The sequence below is a fragment of the Salvelinus namaycush genome, chromosome 7, assembly GCF_016432855.1.
Source record: "Salvelinus namaycush isolate Seneca chromosome 7, SaNama_1.0, whole genome shotgun sequence".
Lineage (NCBI taxonomy): Eukaryota > Metazoa > Chordata > Actinopteri > Salmoniformes > Salmonidae > Salvelinus > Salvelinus namaycush.
In genome coordinates, this window is record NC_052313.1 from 18741081 (window position 1) to 18757295 (window position 16215).

The window sequence follows — 16215 nt, forward strand, 5'->3', positions numbered from 1 at the left end:
GAATGTGTGATCAACAATGAGAGTAGATATGGATTTTGTTTTTTAAACAGAATTGGTCCCTGTTAAGATACCTTGATATTTCAACTATTTCCACTCTTCATCTCTTGGTTATTCATGAACTGATCTGCTATCTGTATAATCATCAACTCCATTTGGCCAAATACCGGAGATATTCTGTCATTCGTTGAAGGAGGTTATCCCGCAAGTTTAGCAACTTTGGTCATTTGAATTTGGTTTGACTGCTGTTACAGAGTTACACTGGGGGTGAGCTCTGTGCATCCCGAGTGCGCTCTGCGTCGAGAACCACTGCTGAAATGTGCTGAATTAATTGAGGAACGTGAGAATGCTCTGAATTTGTGAACGTTTCGCAAATTCACAACAATGTCATTGGATAGTTACTTTATCATTACCAAATATCAGTTTCACTTGCTCTTAAATCTTTGCATGGTGGAGCATCGCCCCTCTTATTAAGGGAGAACCCTGACATAATGACCATATCTTGGTTCTAAACGCTTTAGATGGGAACTTCTGATTCTGTGGTATTTCCCGGGTCTCTTTGTTCGCTGCTCTGGCACCCCAATGGTGGAACAAACTCCCTCACGACGCCAGGTCAGCGGAGTCAATCACCACCTTCCGGAGACACCTGAAACCCCACCTCTTTAAGGAATACCTAGGATAGGATAAAGTAATCCTTCTAACCCCCCCCCCCCCCCCCCCCCCTTAAAAGAGTTAGATGCACTATTGTAAAGTGGTTGTTCCACTGGATATCATAAGGTGAATGCACCAATTTGTAAGTCGCTCTGGATAAGAGCGTCTGCTAAATGACTTAAATGTAAATGTAAATATGAATTATTCCCGGTATTGAAACTTGGTAGATTTGAAGGAAAATATTGACCCCCATTTCCCACAATATATTCCCCCAAAAGATCAAGGAGATTTCTGACTCACCTATTGGGGCGGCCGTCGTAGAGGCAAAAGGGACATGAAAATCGTCAGGACATGGAAAGAGAGAAGGAGATAATGAGAATCTGATTGGAGTGTACATTCATTCAGGCAGGCTTTGGTTAGAGAGCGGTCGTGCACTGCAGAGGTTTGGACAAAACATCCAGAGAACTGTTTAGAGGTTCCTCTCTGGAGGAAATGTTAGCTAAAGAGAAGAAGACAAGGAAACCAATGTTAATTCAACCCAGAGGAGACAAAGACGAATCACGGAGGTCCAGTAGACACACACTAGACGGTTATCAGAGACACCTGGATACCCGCAGGAAGGAAGAGAGGTCTGGTTATGAAAGAAAGTGCCGGGGAAACTGGTGACGCTGTGTGTGGTGGTTAGTAGCATACCATAGGGTTAATGAGAACACTCCAGCACTGCCCAGATGCAGCAGTGCCTTGTGGGTGAGAGGAAACACCCCCCCCAAAAAAGCCAAGCCTCTCGGACAGAGTGTATCTTTTCGGGGAACGTGTATGTTAGTCAGTCAGGCTGTCTAGACTGGGCTATTGAGTCGGTCCCAGCCCAGTCTTAGCGCCGCATGCCCATGCAAGGTACGGGGCTACTCCTCTAATCTTCCAATCCCCCTAGTGGAGAGCACATGCCACTGCAACAAACCTTCAGACATGGGGGCCACCACCACCTGGGGCTCCGTGAGTTCGGCAAAGCTGGGGAAGAAGGGCTTGGCAGCGGGGTTCAGACCAGACCCCGGGGAGGTGGGGCTTTTGGTGGAAGAGGAGGAGGAGGGGGGGGACTTCGTGGGTATATTCTGTGATGGGGATTTGCCCTCCCTGGGGTGATATTCGGGTATGGTTTTGGGGGAGCGGAGGGGGGCTGGGCTGGGTGTGTCGAAGGCTAGGCCCAGAGGTAGTGGGCGCCCTGGAGTGATGTCACTGAACTCAAAGGAGTCGTTGTTGAAGTTGGAGTCATTGATGAGCCAGGAGTTGTCGGAGGGGGAGAAAGGGGGAGCGGTCGCTGTGAGCTCACTGAACTTCTCCAATGGGGACAGGCCATGATCTGGTTGCCGGGTGGGGCTTAAACTTAAGGCATTTTTCATATGGACATCGTGCATGGGGGTGTCATGATCAAACACCACCTTGACACCCGACTCATGAACTGGGGAATCTAGGGGAAAGGTTGTGGAGAAAGCCACTTTGGCATTGCCCATGCTAGCGTTCTCTGTATCCATGAGCAGGTCTTGGTAGCTAGCAGTGAATGGGTCTCCTGGAGGTGAGGCCATGGGGAAGGTGCCCTTGGGCGAGAAGTCTCCCTGACTGGTGGGCATGGAGACAGGGGCGGTAGGCAGGAGCTCACAGCCCAGGGCCGGTGGAGGGGAGGTGGGAGCTGTGAGAGAGAGCAGGTCCTGGGTGAGAGATGGAGGGAAGAGGCCCTCGTAGAACTCCTCACTGGCAGGACTCAGCCCCATGTTGGAGTAGGGGTTCTCCAGGGGCTGGGAATGGGTGGTGGGGGGCACTAGTTGGTCTAACACCCCTTCAGAAAGCCCTTCAGGGAGGTCATTGGCAGAAGAGGCAGAAGAGGGCACGAAGGGCTCAGCTGTGACTCCCCACTCTTCTGGAAGCTTCTTCCTGCTCTTGCCCCTCTTTCCCCTGCCTCCACTTCTCCCTGGCTCTTCGCGCTCCCAGCCTCCATCCATCCTGTCCCTGTCCTTGCGGGGGGAGACCCTGTGGTGGCCCTCTGACAGGGGTGTGTTTTCAGCCTGAGCCTCCGGATGGCCCCTGTTCTCTACCAGGTCGTACACATCATCCCGGGGCCTCCTTTTCTTCTTCTTCTTCTGCTGTTGTTTGCGGTCGTTTCCTTCGTTGCTTTCCCTCTCCTCCCCCACGGCCGAGGCCTCTCGGTGGGGCCAGCCAGAGTCAGGGCGGTCCTCGGGGCTGGCCGCCAGGTGGCTGGCATGGCGACTGATCACCGTGGAGACGCTTTGGGTGAATGGCAGGTCGGTGGGAATGCAAGCCTCGTCTGGCCAGCCATCGCCCAGGGCACCTCGTGTGTGAAGAGGGAAGAGAGTTTAAACATGCATACAGTCTCTCTCCCTCTCTCATCTAGACAAAAGCGTGAACTTCAATGGGCTCACTTACTTTGAAAACAAAACCAAGTTCAACAATGCCGTCTAAGAAATGAGAGTAGTAACAGACCTTGTGTACATCTTTACAGCTGTAGACACTTATTGATGGTCCATTCAATATAACTGAACTTTGGTAGTGTACGAGCTGCAATTTCTAATTTTGCCATTGAACACTCAAAACGCAACATGGGTGTCAAATCACTCATGCATCCTCATTGGCCCGTTGCCTCAGTAACCCCTGTGTGAATGAATAGTCCCGCTGAGGGACTGGTAATACTGTGGCTTTTTGGCTGCTGACTCCGTGCTACCCTAGTGACATGCTGGTGTACTGAATGAGATTTTAGGAGGTGGAGAAAGCTGTGTTTACTTCATAGTGAGTAGGTGATTGAACTCAGCAAACACAGACACAAACACAGCAATTTGGTCAAGTGGACAGAAACAGGCACAGACCACACCGTTTTATAGTACAGTATAGGCATTGACATGTTTGCGTACAGAGCCTCTGTGAAGGCTCTGGTTGTCCCGCTTCTGACACCTCATTTGAATAAGGCGCGACATGCCACATTTTCTGGCCTATCCAGGAAAAGGATACATTTCCCCTGCCTGTGATCCTTGCAGCTCCGCCTACGAACCTTGCAGCTCCGCCTACCATACGACATATGAAACGGGAGACTAGCGATTGGCGCAAAAACAGTCTCATCTTGCTGTTGTGTTCTTATATGGATTTAGAGCTCTCAACATGAAACAATACCAAACGATTTTGCAGAATTGAAACTAGACCACTCTCGTGGTCACAGAGGGACAAAATCACTTGGTGCTTAAAGCTGAAGTTGTAACGAGTCGGCAGGCATTTGAATGTCTCTGCGCCGCTCAGAGGACGCTGGGCTGAAAATGCTCTGTCGTCAGTTATATGAAACGGTGCCAATTTTGTACCGTCACGAAGTATGATGATTTTTATTTTACAGTGATAAACAAGGTAAAATATTATAGTAAGTCAATTAGCATTGGATTGTTACTATATTTAGAATATTTACTTTTGTTAAATAGGAACGAAATCGTATAGGATTTTTTATATTTTCATATTTTTATGATACAGTATCTGTACTGTGTACTTGAACTGGTGTCCTCAAAAGTGAATACACCTCAGCAATTTATGACTATTTTTAACAGAAAGGTAAAAAGCATTACTACAGTTGGTATTGTTTAGGGCCCTGTCATTGTAAATAATTACTTTTGGGTATGCTGCTTAGGTGGAAATCTACATTTTGTAGATTAGATTCAAGGTAAATCGTGTTGTGATTAATATGGGATTGTTTTCTTTCCTGGACTGTTCAGTCTAGCTAGTTAAATTCTAGAGCCCCATGCTGCCAAGCTGCACGGGTAAGCTGTGCCGGTTCTGAGGAGAGGAGGAATGGAAGGAGGGAGCAATGGAGGAGGAAGGGTTTTAGAGGAAGTGATTACCCAGTAAGGCTGGGCCACTTTGCCCCAGTTGTCTCTCTAGCCTTTTGAATACTGAAACTCCAAATGGAGCATCTCTTTATCATATTTTACATGAATAAAGCACCACATGACAGAAATGGACCTAGTATGTTAGAGCAGAGACGAGAGACAATGCAGGAGCACTTAAGAGCCGCTCCCTCAATGCTCTGGGGAGCTGTTGAAGCTGTGATGAACAGCAACAGAATGTCTTGGTAGCCGTCGTGGTTCTCTCCAAGTACCGAACCAGGGCGTGGTACAGTATCCACCGAGCCCACAGGTTGCAGGTCTCCAGGGGTGTGACTGACTCCATGACTAATGCAGCACGATGGCGCTGTTCGGCACGTATAAGGTCACTGCAGCACTTCTGCTCCACTAGGTTCCCAGCCCTTATCCTCACAACTCTGTTCAGTGCAGACACGCTTAGCTAGCGTGCTATGCTAATGTTCACACATGGGGAAACATGAGACACTCAACATAACCCTGACTTAGTTGTAATACATAAATACCTCATGACTTTTGTAGCAGAGGACGTTTTGTTTGTTAATTATTGCGGTAGTTGTTATTCTTCCCATGAGTGTCTCTGACAAGAGATGGTTGGTGAGTCATAACAGGTCACTTTTCCCCCCCCTCCACTAGCAGGGGAGTCTTCCAGGGGTAAACATGAACGCAAGATACATTCAGATATTGTACTGATCGAATGAGTTTCCCCATATCGAGTTCTAAATGACTCATTCTCTACACAGAAAAGCTCTGGAGTTTGGAGTCAATTCTCCACAGGCAGCGTTGTGAAGTTTATCTTTCAGCCTCAGGCTTCCAATCGGTCTGCAGCTTATAACTTATTCAGTACCAGACTGTGCTGCGTGCCTTTAGTCACACGCGCACACACACACACGCACACACACACACACGCTATTCCTAGACTAACATGCTAGTGGAACCACCTACTGCCGGGGTAGGCAACTTTGATTCAGCCTGTGGGCCGATCGGCGTGCCAGAACATAATAATATGCACACTACAAATTGACCACAACTAAGACTAAAAAGAGATTGTATTTGAAAATAACAGTAATTTCATACATTGAGACATGATCACATATCTCACATATCTTTTTTACATTTTTATTCGTGGGAATACTTTACTTTACTTTATTTTTTTATTCCCAAAACACTTTGGGGGGCAGAAAATACACTTGCCCCTTGTTTTGGCCCGCGGGCCGCCTGTTGCCGACCCCTGACCTACTGTGTAGTAGCATAACACTGGGTCTCAGCTGTGCTATAGCCATGTGGCCCCTGGGATGTTATGGGAATGCTATATGACAATAGCCACAACATGATGACATACAGTATTCAATACCATCTGAGGTCTAATGGAGTGTAGGGTATTCCCAGCAGGGGCGGAGGGAGGTAGCCACAGCTCTAGCTATAGCACCCCTCAGTGGACAAGAGAGGGCATTAGTACAAAAGTTATATAGGTGCCCCGTGTGAGGATTCTCTACACAGGAGCGGAGTTGGGGGTCGGATTGGGTGATGATCACCACAGGGGGTCCCCCGCTGCTCTAAGCCCATAAGCCCTCAGCCAAAACCCAGACCTCATCAACTGAACTGGGCATGAGATATGGAGGAGGGGTAGGGGCTGGCTGCCACTGGGTATACTGGCAAGGGGAGGTGGCACTGGGATGAGACTATGTGGAGGAGACAAGTGGGGTGAGGGGACGGGCTGGGGTTGACAGATGGCATCGGCATTTAAGGATTTGTGGCAACACTCAAGTCTTGGGCGGTATACCATATAGAGAGGTATTCTGAAATACCCACGGTATAATTTTCAATACTGTCAACACCCCCCCCACCCCCCCAAAAAATATATACGCTATATACAGTGCACTTGGAAAGTATTCAGACCCCTTGACTTTTTCCACATTTTGTTACGTTACAGCCTTATTCTAAAATGTTTTATTTTTATTTTTATTCTCTTCCACAATACTCCATAATGACAAAGGGTAAACAGGTTTTTTGAAATTTTTGAAAATGTATTAAAAATAGAAAACAGAAATGCCTTATTTACATAAGTATTCAGACTCTTTGATACGAGACTCGAAATTGAGCTCAGGTGCATCCTGTTAACATTGATCATCCTTGAGATGTTTCTACAACTTGATTGGAGTCGACCTGTGGTAAATTCAATTGATTGGACATGATTTGGAAAGGCACACACCTGTCTATATAAGGTCCCACAGTTGGCAGTGCATGTCAGAGCAGAAACCAAGCCATGAGGTCAAAGGAATTGTTTGTTGAGCTCAGAGAAAGGATTGTGTTCTGGGGAATTGAAGGTCCCCAAGAGCACAGTGGTCTCCATCATTCTCAGACGGAAGAAGTTTGGAACCACCAAGACTCTAACTAGAGCTGGCCGCCCGGGCCAAACTGAGCAATCAGGGGAAAAGGGCCTTGGTCAGGGAGGTGACCAAGAACCCGATGGTCACTCTGACAGAGCTCCAGAGTTCCTCTGTGGAGATGGGAGAACCTTCCAGAAAAACAACCATCTGTGCAGCACTCCACCAATCAGGCCTTTATGGTAGAGTGGGCAGACAGAAGCCACTCCTCAGTAAAAGGCACATGACAGCCCACTTGGAGTTTACCAAAAGGCACCTAAAGGAGTCTCAGACCATGAGAAACAAGATTCTCTGGTCTGATGAAACAAAGATTGAGCTCTTTGGCCTGAATGCCAAGCGTCATGTCTGGAGGAAACCAGGTACCACATATCACCTGCTCCAGAGCGCTCAGGACCTCAGACGGGCGAAAGTTCACCTTCCAACAGAACAACGACCCTAAGCACACAGCCGAGACAATACAGGAGTAGCTTTGGGACAAGTCTCTGAATGTCCTTGAGTGGTCCAGCCAGAGCCCTGACTTGAACCAGATAGAAAATCTCTGGAGAGAACTGTAAATAGCTGTGCAGCAACGCTCCCCATCCAACCCATCCAATCAAGGCTGTAATCGCTGCCAAAAGTGCTTCAACAAAGTACTGAGTCTGAATATTTATGTAAAGGTGATATGTTTTTTATTTGTAATACATTTGCAAACATTTCTAAAAAACTGTTTTTGTTTTGCTTGTATGCAGATTAATGAGGGGAAAAAAACAATTGAATACATTTTAGAACGTAACAAAATGCACTGTATAGAAACATTTTTGGGGGGAAATAGTTGTTAAAGAAATACCTGCAGTGAACTTGTGGACTAGTTTAATAGATAAAGCAGATTTAATAATTTTTCGCCTGTTGCATTTTTTTCCATTGTGAAGCAGTTCCCCAAAGTAGCTGATTGAGCCAGTTACATAGGTATATTTTTTTAATAAAGAGCGCAAGGAGCAAACAGGAGCTTTCGTGATGTGACGATCCAGTGTTGTGCAGCGCAAGAGAGGTGATCAAGATATACTTTAACTTTATTACTGTTTGCCAGCTAAATATATTTTAACTAAAAAGTTGAACTATCTAAGATGTGACAAATAAATTCTCTCCAGCTCAGGGCTCCAGCTAAGCATTTGGTTTGCTAACTTGCTAGCTAAGTGGCAAGTTAGCAAGTGGTAATCAAGCTTCTTGGTTACAGCAGAGACCATCAATCCCCTCCTAGATCCAGATCCCTGCAGTCTAATATTTGTTTATTTTAGATAGTTGTACAACTTTCTGAGCTGGGGTGTCTATCCTTGCAATTTGTTTATGTTCACTTGCGCTTGTTACCATTTAGCTAGCGTCTGCTACGGTAATTCGCTAGTACTTTGTTAGAATTTTTTTTAACGCTTGGAAAGAAATAGTGCCCCTGGAAAGAAATACGGGAAACTGCCCAACCCTAACACCCTCTAGTGTGCACAATGACTTCCACAAATGCCACACATGCATGCCAACACGAAGAGAGGCAGACCGACATACACATACAGTTGAAGTCGGAAGTTTACATACACCTTAGCCAAATACATTTAAACTCAGTTTTTCACAATTCCTGACATTTAATCCTAGTACAAATTCCGTCTTAGGTCAGTTCGGATCACCACTTGATTTTAAGAATGTGAAATGTCAGAATAATAGTAGAGAAAATGATTTACTTCAGATTTTATTTCTTTCATCACATTCCTAGTGGGTCAGAAGTTTACATACACTCAAATAATATTTGGTAGCATTGCCTTTAAATTGTTTAACTTGGGTCAAACTTTTCGGGTAGCCTTCCACAAGCTTCCCACAATAAGTTGGGTGAATTTCGGCCCATTCCTCCTGACAGAGCTGGTGTAACTGAGTCAGGTTTCTAGGCCTCCTTGCTCGCACACGCTATTTCAGTTCTTCCCACAAATTGTCTATAGGATTGATGTCAGGGCTTTGTGATGGCCACTCCAATACCTTGACTTTGTTGTCCTTAAGCCATTTTGCCACAACTTTGGAAGTATGCTTGGGGTCATTGTCCATTTGGAAGAACCATTTGTGACCAAGCTTTAACTTCCTGACTGATGTCTTGAGATGTTGCTTCACTATATCCACATAATTTTTCTCCCTCGTGATGCCATCTATTTTGTGAAGTGCACCGGTCCCACCGGTTTCCTCCAGCATCTTCACAAGGTCCTTTGCTGCTGTTCTGGGATTGATTTGCACTTTTCGCACCAAAGTACGTACATCTCTAGGAGACAGAACGCGTCTCCTTCCTGAGCGGTATGGCGGCTGCGTGGTCCCATGGTATTTATACTTGAGTACTATTGTTTGTACAGATGAACGTGGTACCTTCAGGCATTTGAAAATTGCTCCCAAGGAGCAAGGTCCCGAGGTCTTGGCTGATTTCTTTTGATTTTCCCATGATGTCAAGCAAAGAGGCACTGAGTTTGAAGGTAGGCCTTGAAATACATCCGCAGGTACACTGCCAATTGACTCAAATTATGTCAATTAGCCTATCAGAAGCTTCTAAAGCCATGACATAATTTTTGGGAATTTTCCAAGCTGTTTAAAGGCACAGTCAACTTAGTGTATGTAAACTTCTGACCCACTGGAATTGTGAGACAGTGAATTATAAGTGAAATAATCTGTCTGTAAACAATTGTTGGAAAAATTACTTGTGTCATGCACAAAGTAGATGTCCTAACCGACTTGCCAAAACTATAGTTTGTTAACAAGAAATTTGTGGAGTGGTTGAAAAACGAGTTTTAATGACTCCAACCTAACTGTATGTAAACTTCTGACTTCAACTGTAGGCCTTAAGAGCTGGCTGAAGATGTTGATAGGTACTGACAGTTACTGAACTAGGTACTGAGGTGGGCACTTCGGCATAGGCACTGTTACTAATAGTGATAATGTGTGTTTCTTAATGTGTGTTTCCTTTTACCTGCAGACATGTCCTTAGCTGGGTTGGCTGCCTGAGGTGGGGGCTTCTGGGGCTCTGCGATGCTGGGAGGCCTCTCTGTCGATAGTGGAGCTATCCCCATCTCCATCCCCATAGCAGGCTGGGAGAAACCTGTCACACAGACACAAAGAAACAATCAACCCCTGTATTCACACAGCATCTCCGATGGATCAACCCCCACTCTATCCATTTAATCATGTTCATTATAATCTAAAAGGCAAAACCGATTCTTGATCAGCACTTCTAGTCTGAGGTGCTTCGTGAATATGGGCCCAGAACCGCTTCAAATTGATCCTGATACAGAGTCAGACAAATGTCACACAGAGCAGTAGCAATCAGAGCTTAGATCAACCTCAGACGGGCCAATGAATAGGTCGAACATAAGTCATAACACAGGCAGACGGAATGAGCCAATCCAGGGAGCTCATTGAGGAATGTTCAAAAGATGAGTCATGATAGGATGAAGCCTTTCAGGCGCAGTAACGAGGGACGGAGACATTTGAAAATGGGCCCCGCTAAATGGACTTCTATTCCTCAACGAGGGCCATTCTCCTGAGTGAGGACTGGCTAGCAACACCTTCTGAGGCAAGTGCAGTGGAAATGTCACAGACAGAGAGGAAGTGACATGGTGATGAGAATTCCATGTCGGTGGCAGTTGGCTGGAGAACCTCGAAGAAATGGGGGGGGGGGGGGGGAATGAGGCGCTGACACATCGATTGAAGCCGTAAAGCAATGACTCAGACAAAACACCCAGCAACCCCTTCAAAATGTCATCCGTTGGTTCCTCGTGGGGATTCACAGCTACTGTTTGTGTGTGTGTGTGCATGTGTCTCCCTGAGTGTGTGTGTGCATGCCTCTTTCCTTTTGTGTGTGTGTGTCTTCAAGTGACTAGCCTTTCAGCAGTGATTCAGTAGCACTGAGATGACAAAGGTTGTGACAGGGCTGTATCTGCCGAGTCTGGCATCGTAAAGGCTCAACTCAACTCAGCCCATAACAAATCAGGCCAGTCACAACTCCCAAGCCACCAATGTGGCAAATCAGTGTGCTCAGTTTTACAGGCACTGAGTTCATACTCTATAAAACAATGTTTTTTTAACACTCATTGCATAGTCTATGTAATGTATTACATGTTTACAATATTTCATTTTTTAGCTTGCACACATTCTTATTGTGTGAATGTAAACGTCATATGAAGTTCAAATGGGAAGTAGCCAGTTATGACATGATCAAAAGAAAGTACATCATACATTTAATATATGACGGCGTACTACTTATCGATTTACAAAGAATTCCTCATATCTAGGAATCTAGAGACCTAATTTGTTCGTAATGGATGCTATTACTCTGACAATGGGATGTAGGATGTGTGTTGCTCAAATATTGACAATTGAATCAAAGAGTCCACCTGAAGAATCTCCCATCAGTCCACTGTCCATCATCTGGGGCGGGTTGTTGCGCTGGGAGCTCCAATGATCAGGGAAGCCTGCCATGGAGCCTGCAGAGAGAGAGAGATAAGGGGAGAGAGATAGAGGGGAGGAAGGAAGGGAAGATCAAAAGAGGGGGGGGCAGAGGAAAGGGCATGAGTAATGAAGGATCAGAGAGAAGTAAATGGAAGCAGACAAATCCACAGAGAAAGAGAGAGAGAGAGACAGAGAGTGAGAGACAGAGAGAGACAGAGAGAGACATAGAGAGAGAGAGAGAGATAGAGAGACAGAGATGGGTGTGAGTAGACTAAGCATGAGACCCTCCACCACAAACTGAACACTGAAAATGCAGAACAGTCCTCTCTTTAAGGGTGAACAACACATCACTTCAGTCACACCTGTAGGAGATGAGTTCAGATCTCTACCAGCTCTCCAAATCAATAGATGAGATAAACTTCAGGGTAAACATTATGAAATAGTGCAGCATCAGGTCTCTTACCTGAGAGGGCTGCAAAGACTTGCTGCTCTGACGAATTGGGACGCACTTCCCCCTGTGGTTCTGGGCGTGACGCTGTTATCTGTCCCCCAGGTGTCACTTTAGAACCTGCAGTAACTGGAAACACAGAACACCTCACATTAGTTCCACCCTCTGGCAACACACCGCACCTGTCCACTAACTGTACATCAAAACACACAAACCTCTCACTCACTCACCTGTAATTTCTCCTCTAAATAAAGAGCTATCAAGCCTGTTAAATCTAAAACAGCATTTGATATTGGGAATCCTTTCCCCTATTTCTTTCCAGTGCAGTCTCAGCTGTATCTCTGTGTACGCAGTAGCTCTGTGCTGATCAGTGGCTGCAGTAGCCTGGGACGGGGTCACTTCTCCCCGTCTGTGACTGGTTCTGCCCCCCCGCCCTCCCACCTCTGTCCTGCCCTCCCGCCTCTGGGTCCTGACTCTACTATCTAGGCCCTCCGTCTGGTCGTCTGATCCGATGTGGCTGTTATTTGGCCGCTGTGGGAGAGCGGCACTCTCCCAACCCCCCCAACGTCCCTCCACCCGCCTCCCTCTGTACCCATGCAGTTCCATTGAGGGTGACAGTGACGCGGGTGGACAGGACAACACCCAAAGTCACAAACACAGCAGTGCCGGTTCCAAAAGCTAGACAGTAGTAGACTGAGGGGGGCAGGCGGGGGGAATTTGAACTTCCATGTGTCCTCACGTGGCTGTGCGTGTGTGTGAGTGCATGTGTGTGTCTCAGCGCTCGATAATACACATGCCTATTCAGAGAGACAAGAGGAGACACAAAACAGTTGAATCAGAGAGGCTGTTAACATTGCAGAGGTGAGAGGAAAGACAAATAGGCTGGTTCTTTTTAGGTTTGTTCTCTGGACTTTGCTAGTTTGCTGGGTTACTGTCCAAGGTGCTGAAATCTGGCAGAGCAGTTTAGAAAAGGGCATTCCTGGCTTAATATGTTTGAAAAACTAAAAACACAGAATATGGCTATGAAATTGCAGTTTTCATCCTCACACTGGGAAACCAGTCAAGATAACTGAGCAACACAATGTACATATTACCTCGACTAACCTGTCCCCCCTCACATTGACTCTGTACCTGTACCCCCTGTATATAGCCTCGCTACTGTTATTTTATTGTTGCTCTTTAATTATTTGTTATTTCTCTATTTTCGTATTTTTTTATTTTTTTACTTCAGTTTATTTGGTAAATATTTTCTTAACTCTATTTGTTGAACTGCATTGTTGGTTAAGGGCTTGTAAGTAAGTATTTCACGGTAAGGTCTACAGCTGTTGTATTCGGCGCATGTGACAAATAACATTTGATTTGAGATACTCCGAAAGCTCAAACGAGATGGACTGAACAAGACCGTGTCTGAATGCCTCCAATTCGTGATGAGGCATGTCTCGTGAGCCTCTCCCCAGGGAACTGGGACAGGGCACTCAGGGGGCTTGGGGATCTAGAATGGTCGGCAGAACTAATAAATGAATGTTAGGAAAAGTGGGGACACAGTAAGAGGTTAATACTTGGATAAGAGGACAGTGATTGGATCTTTGTGAAGATGTGAGCCAAGCGAGCGTTGAGGACAACCCAGAAGAGAGAAAGGCCCGGGTGGGTTGATCAAGGGTCAAGAAAGCATCTGAAACAGTGGGACACTGACAGCTCCAGGCAGCCCAACACTCCAGAATTCACACACATCACTAAGTAAATCAACTTCAGACTGGGGTTGCGTGGGCGTCTGGACCCAAACATGCCAAGTCATGTAGCACTCGTATCAGCTTGCCCCCGGGAACCCAGCGTGGGGAGCAAGGCCGCATGCCCACCCATTGTTCAGTCAACAAGCTGTTAGCTATTGAAACACACCAGCCCAACTGAACACAATGGGTTTGTTTAAGGGCATTGGGGAAAAACAAAACAGGGCAAAAATGAAGGGGCCCCAGACGGGGTGGGAGAGGAAGGGGTGAAAGATTGGTACACCATAATTAAGGACTTTCTGGCTCAGAAAGAAGAAGAGAGTAAACCTTTGGATGCCTTTGCCCGGAGTTTTATCCCTCCATCTCTCTACTCCTCCTTCCATCCCTCTGTATCTCCAGCTCCTAGCATACTCTATGGCGCTGTCTGACCTAGATCACTGCTGCCGTTTCTCTGGGCAGAGGTTCTCAGTGTGTGTGTGTGTGTGTGTGTGTGTGTGTGTGTGTGTGTGTGTGGCGACTATTTATACAGTATATCCCTGTCATGGTTCAGCTGAGCAGACAGCATCTTACAGGGCCAGTCGCGCTGGCTTTCAGAGTTGGAGAGATAAAGTCCCTCTGTAAATGGATGGATGGGTGTGACACAATCACCACCTGAATCTCAAGTACAACCCAGCGGCATTCTGGTCCGCTCATGTGCAGTAGACACTGTATGTAGATTAGAGAGCCGTTTAAAGTGTTCAATTTCAAATGGATGTTCTGTGACATAACATTTGAAGAGTGCTAGGCTCTGCTTTTAACTGCAGCCATAAAGGAACTGGCCGACTCCCGTCCCTGTCCCGACTCCCGTCCCTGTCCCGACTCCCGTCCCTGTCCCGACTCCCGTCCCTGTCCCGACTCCTGTCCCGACCCCTGTCCCGACCCCTGTCCCGACCCCTGTCATTTAGGATTAGAGGATTAGACACCTGGACAGGGTAAATGCAGTGTTTCCCATAGGATTATTTTTCAGCAAAGGTGGCAAAGTTAGTGGACGTATGGCGTGGTAGTGGGCATGGGCCAATTGTGTGGTTTCAGACCAACGTTTTAAAAAAGGCCATCTTCTTGGCCACAGAGACAAAATGTAGCTATTTTTGTCTCTGCAGCCAAGAGCTAATTTCCTACAATTCTACACATTATGCCATGGCTTATGCCTTGTTCTTATGCTATCCGAGTGACTCAAACATTTTTGGAATTTTAGATTCTTTGAGTCCATTTTTTTATTGGTGATTGTTAGTTCTCAAAGATGATCTCATTTAAAAAATATATAAAGCTCTTTTAACTGTTCTACATATTTATTATCTGATTTTAGTCGTTTATACTGTCAGGGTTTGACCATCTCGATTATTTTTTACCTCATATCTCTTGGAGTGGCGACAACAATTTAGCAGCGGCGGCCCGCCACTGCTAAATGAATATTGAGGAAACACTGAAATGTATCTCTCTAAATAGGACTCAGCAACACAGCTTTGGTTTTGAGTTCTCCCATAGCAAATTCAGCCATTCACATATTAGTTAGAAGAGATATATAAATATGAATTATTCAGCCCACTATTTGAGCCCAACTTAGTGTGGGGACAGAACACTTCAAAACCTCTGTACATTTCCTCTGTGGTTGTAACGTGTAATGTAATCAATACGACTGGGTGGTAAGGAAGGCAGAGCAAAACAAAATGACAAAGCAGTGGAAGTGTCAGGATTGGCCCCGTGCCACACAGCTGGACAGAAGACTATGCTAGGCTACGCTAACTCGGCTAACTCCACAGTGTTGTCCTACAGCTGACCCCAGCTTTTCCCCCCTTCTTATCCCCATTCGGATTTCCGCATGCTGGGTACACACGCCGGCAGATAGGGCGAGGGACGAGGGGAGCACCACAGGGGCACCTCCGAAGAATACTGATTTGGGGGAAAGATAATCCCACCTCCAACAGATGTGCAAACGTCTGATAAGCGTTGATGTTGTAGTGAATTGTCCCTATAACAACGCAAATAAAAAATGTAATGTATATTACATTCAAATTTCAAACAAAAGAAAAAGGCACAAAAGAGCTAAAACCACATAAATGCATGGACATAGAAGACTGCTCTTCTGCGGTCAGACAGGATGACACATGGACATAGAAGACTGCTCTTCTGCGGTCAGACAGGATGACACATGGACATAGAAGACTGCTCTTCTGCGGTCAGACTGGATGACACAGGAAATAGAAGACTGCTCTTCTGCGGTCAGACAGGATGACACATGGACATAGAAGACTGCTCTTCTGCGGTCAGACTGGATGACACGTGGACATAGAAGACTGCTCTTCTGCGGTCAGACAGGATGACACATGGACATAGAAGACTGCTCTTCTGCGGTCAGACAGGATGACACATGGACATAGAAGACTGCTCTTCTGCGGTCAGACAGGATGACACATGGACATAGAAGACTGCTCTTCTGCGGTCAGACAGGATGACACATGGACATAGAAGACTGCTGTTCTGCGGTCAGACAGGATGACACATGGACATAGAAGACTGCTCTTCTGCGGTCAGACAGGATGACACATGGACATAGAAGACTGCTCTTCTGCGGTCAGACAGGATGACACATGGACATAGAAGACTGCTCTTCTGCGGTCAGA

At 46.3% G+C, this 16215-nt stretch overlaps 1 protein-coding gene across 1 annotated transcript in view; it reads right to left on the reverse strand.

The window, feature by feature from the left end:
• The window catches only part of LOC120051061 (titin), a 115062-nt gene that overhangs the window by 48029 nt on the left and 50818 nt on the right, over positions 1–16215 (reverse strand). The window contains exons 4-7 of the mRNA XM_038997681.1: positions 11844–11957; positions 11326–11415; positions 9903–10031; positions 1607–2989 (exon numbers count right to left, since the gene is read on the reverse strand). Coding sequence (XP_038853609.1) covers positions 1607–2989; positions 9903–10031; positions 11326–11415; positions 11844–11957 — 1716 coding nt within the window. The remainder of the gene's footprint in view (positions 1–1606; positions 2990–9902; positions 10032–11325; positions 11416–11843; positions 11958–16215) is intronic.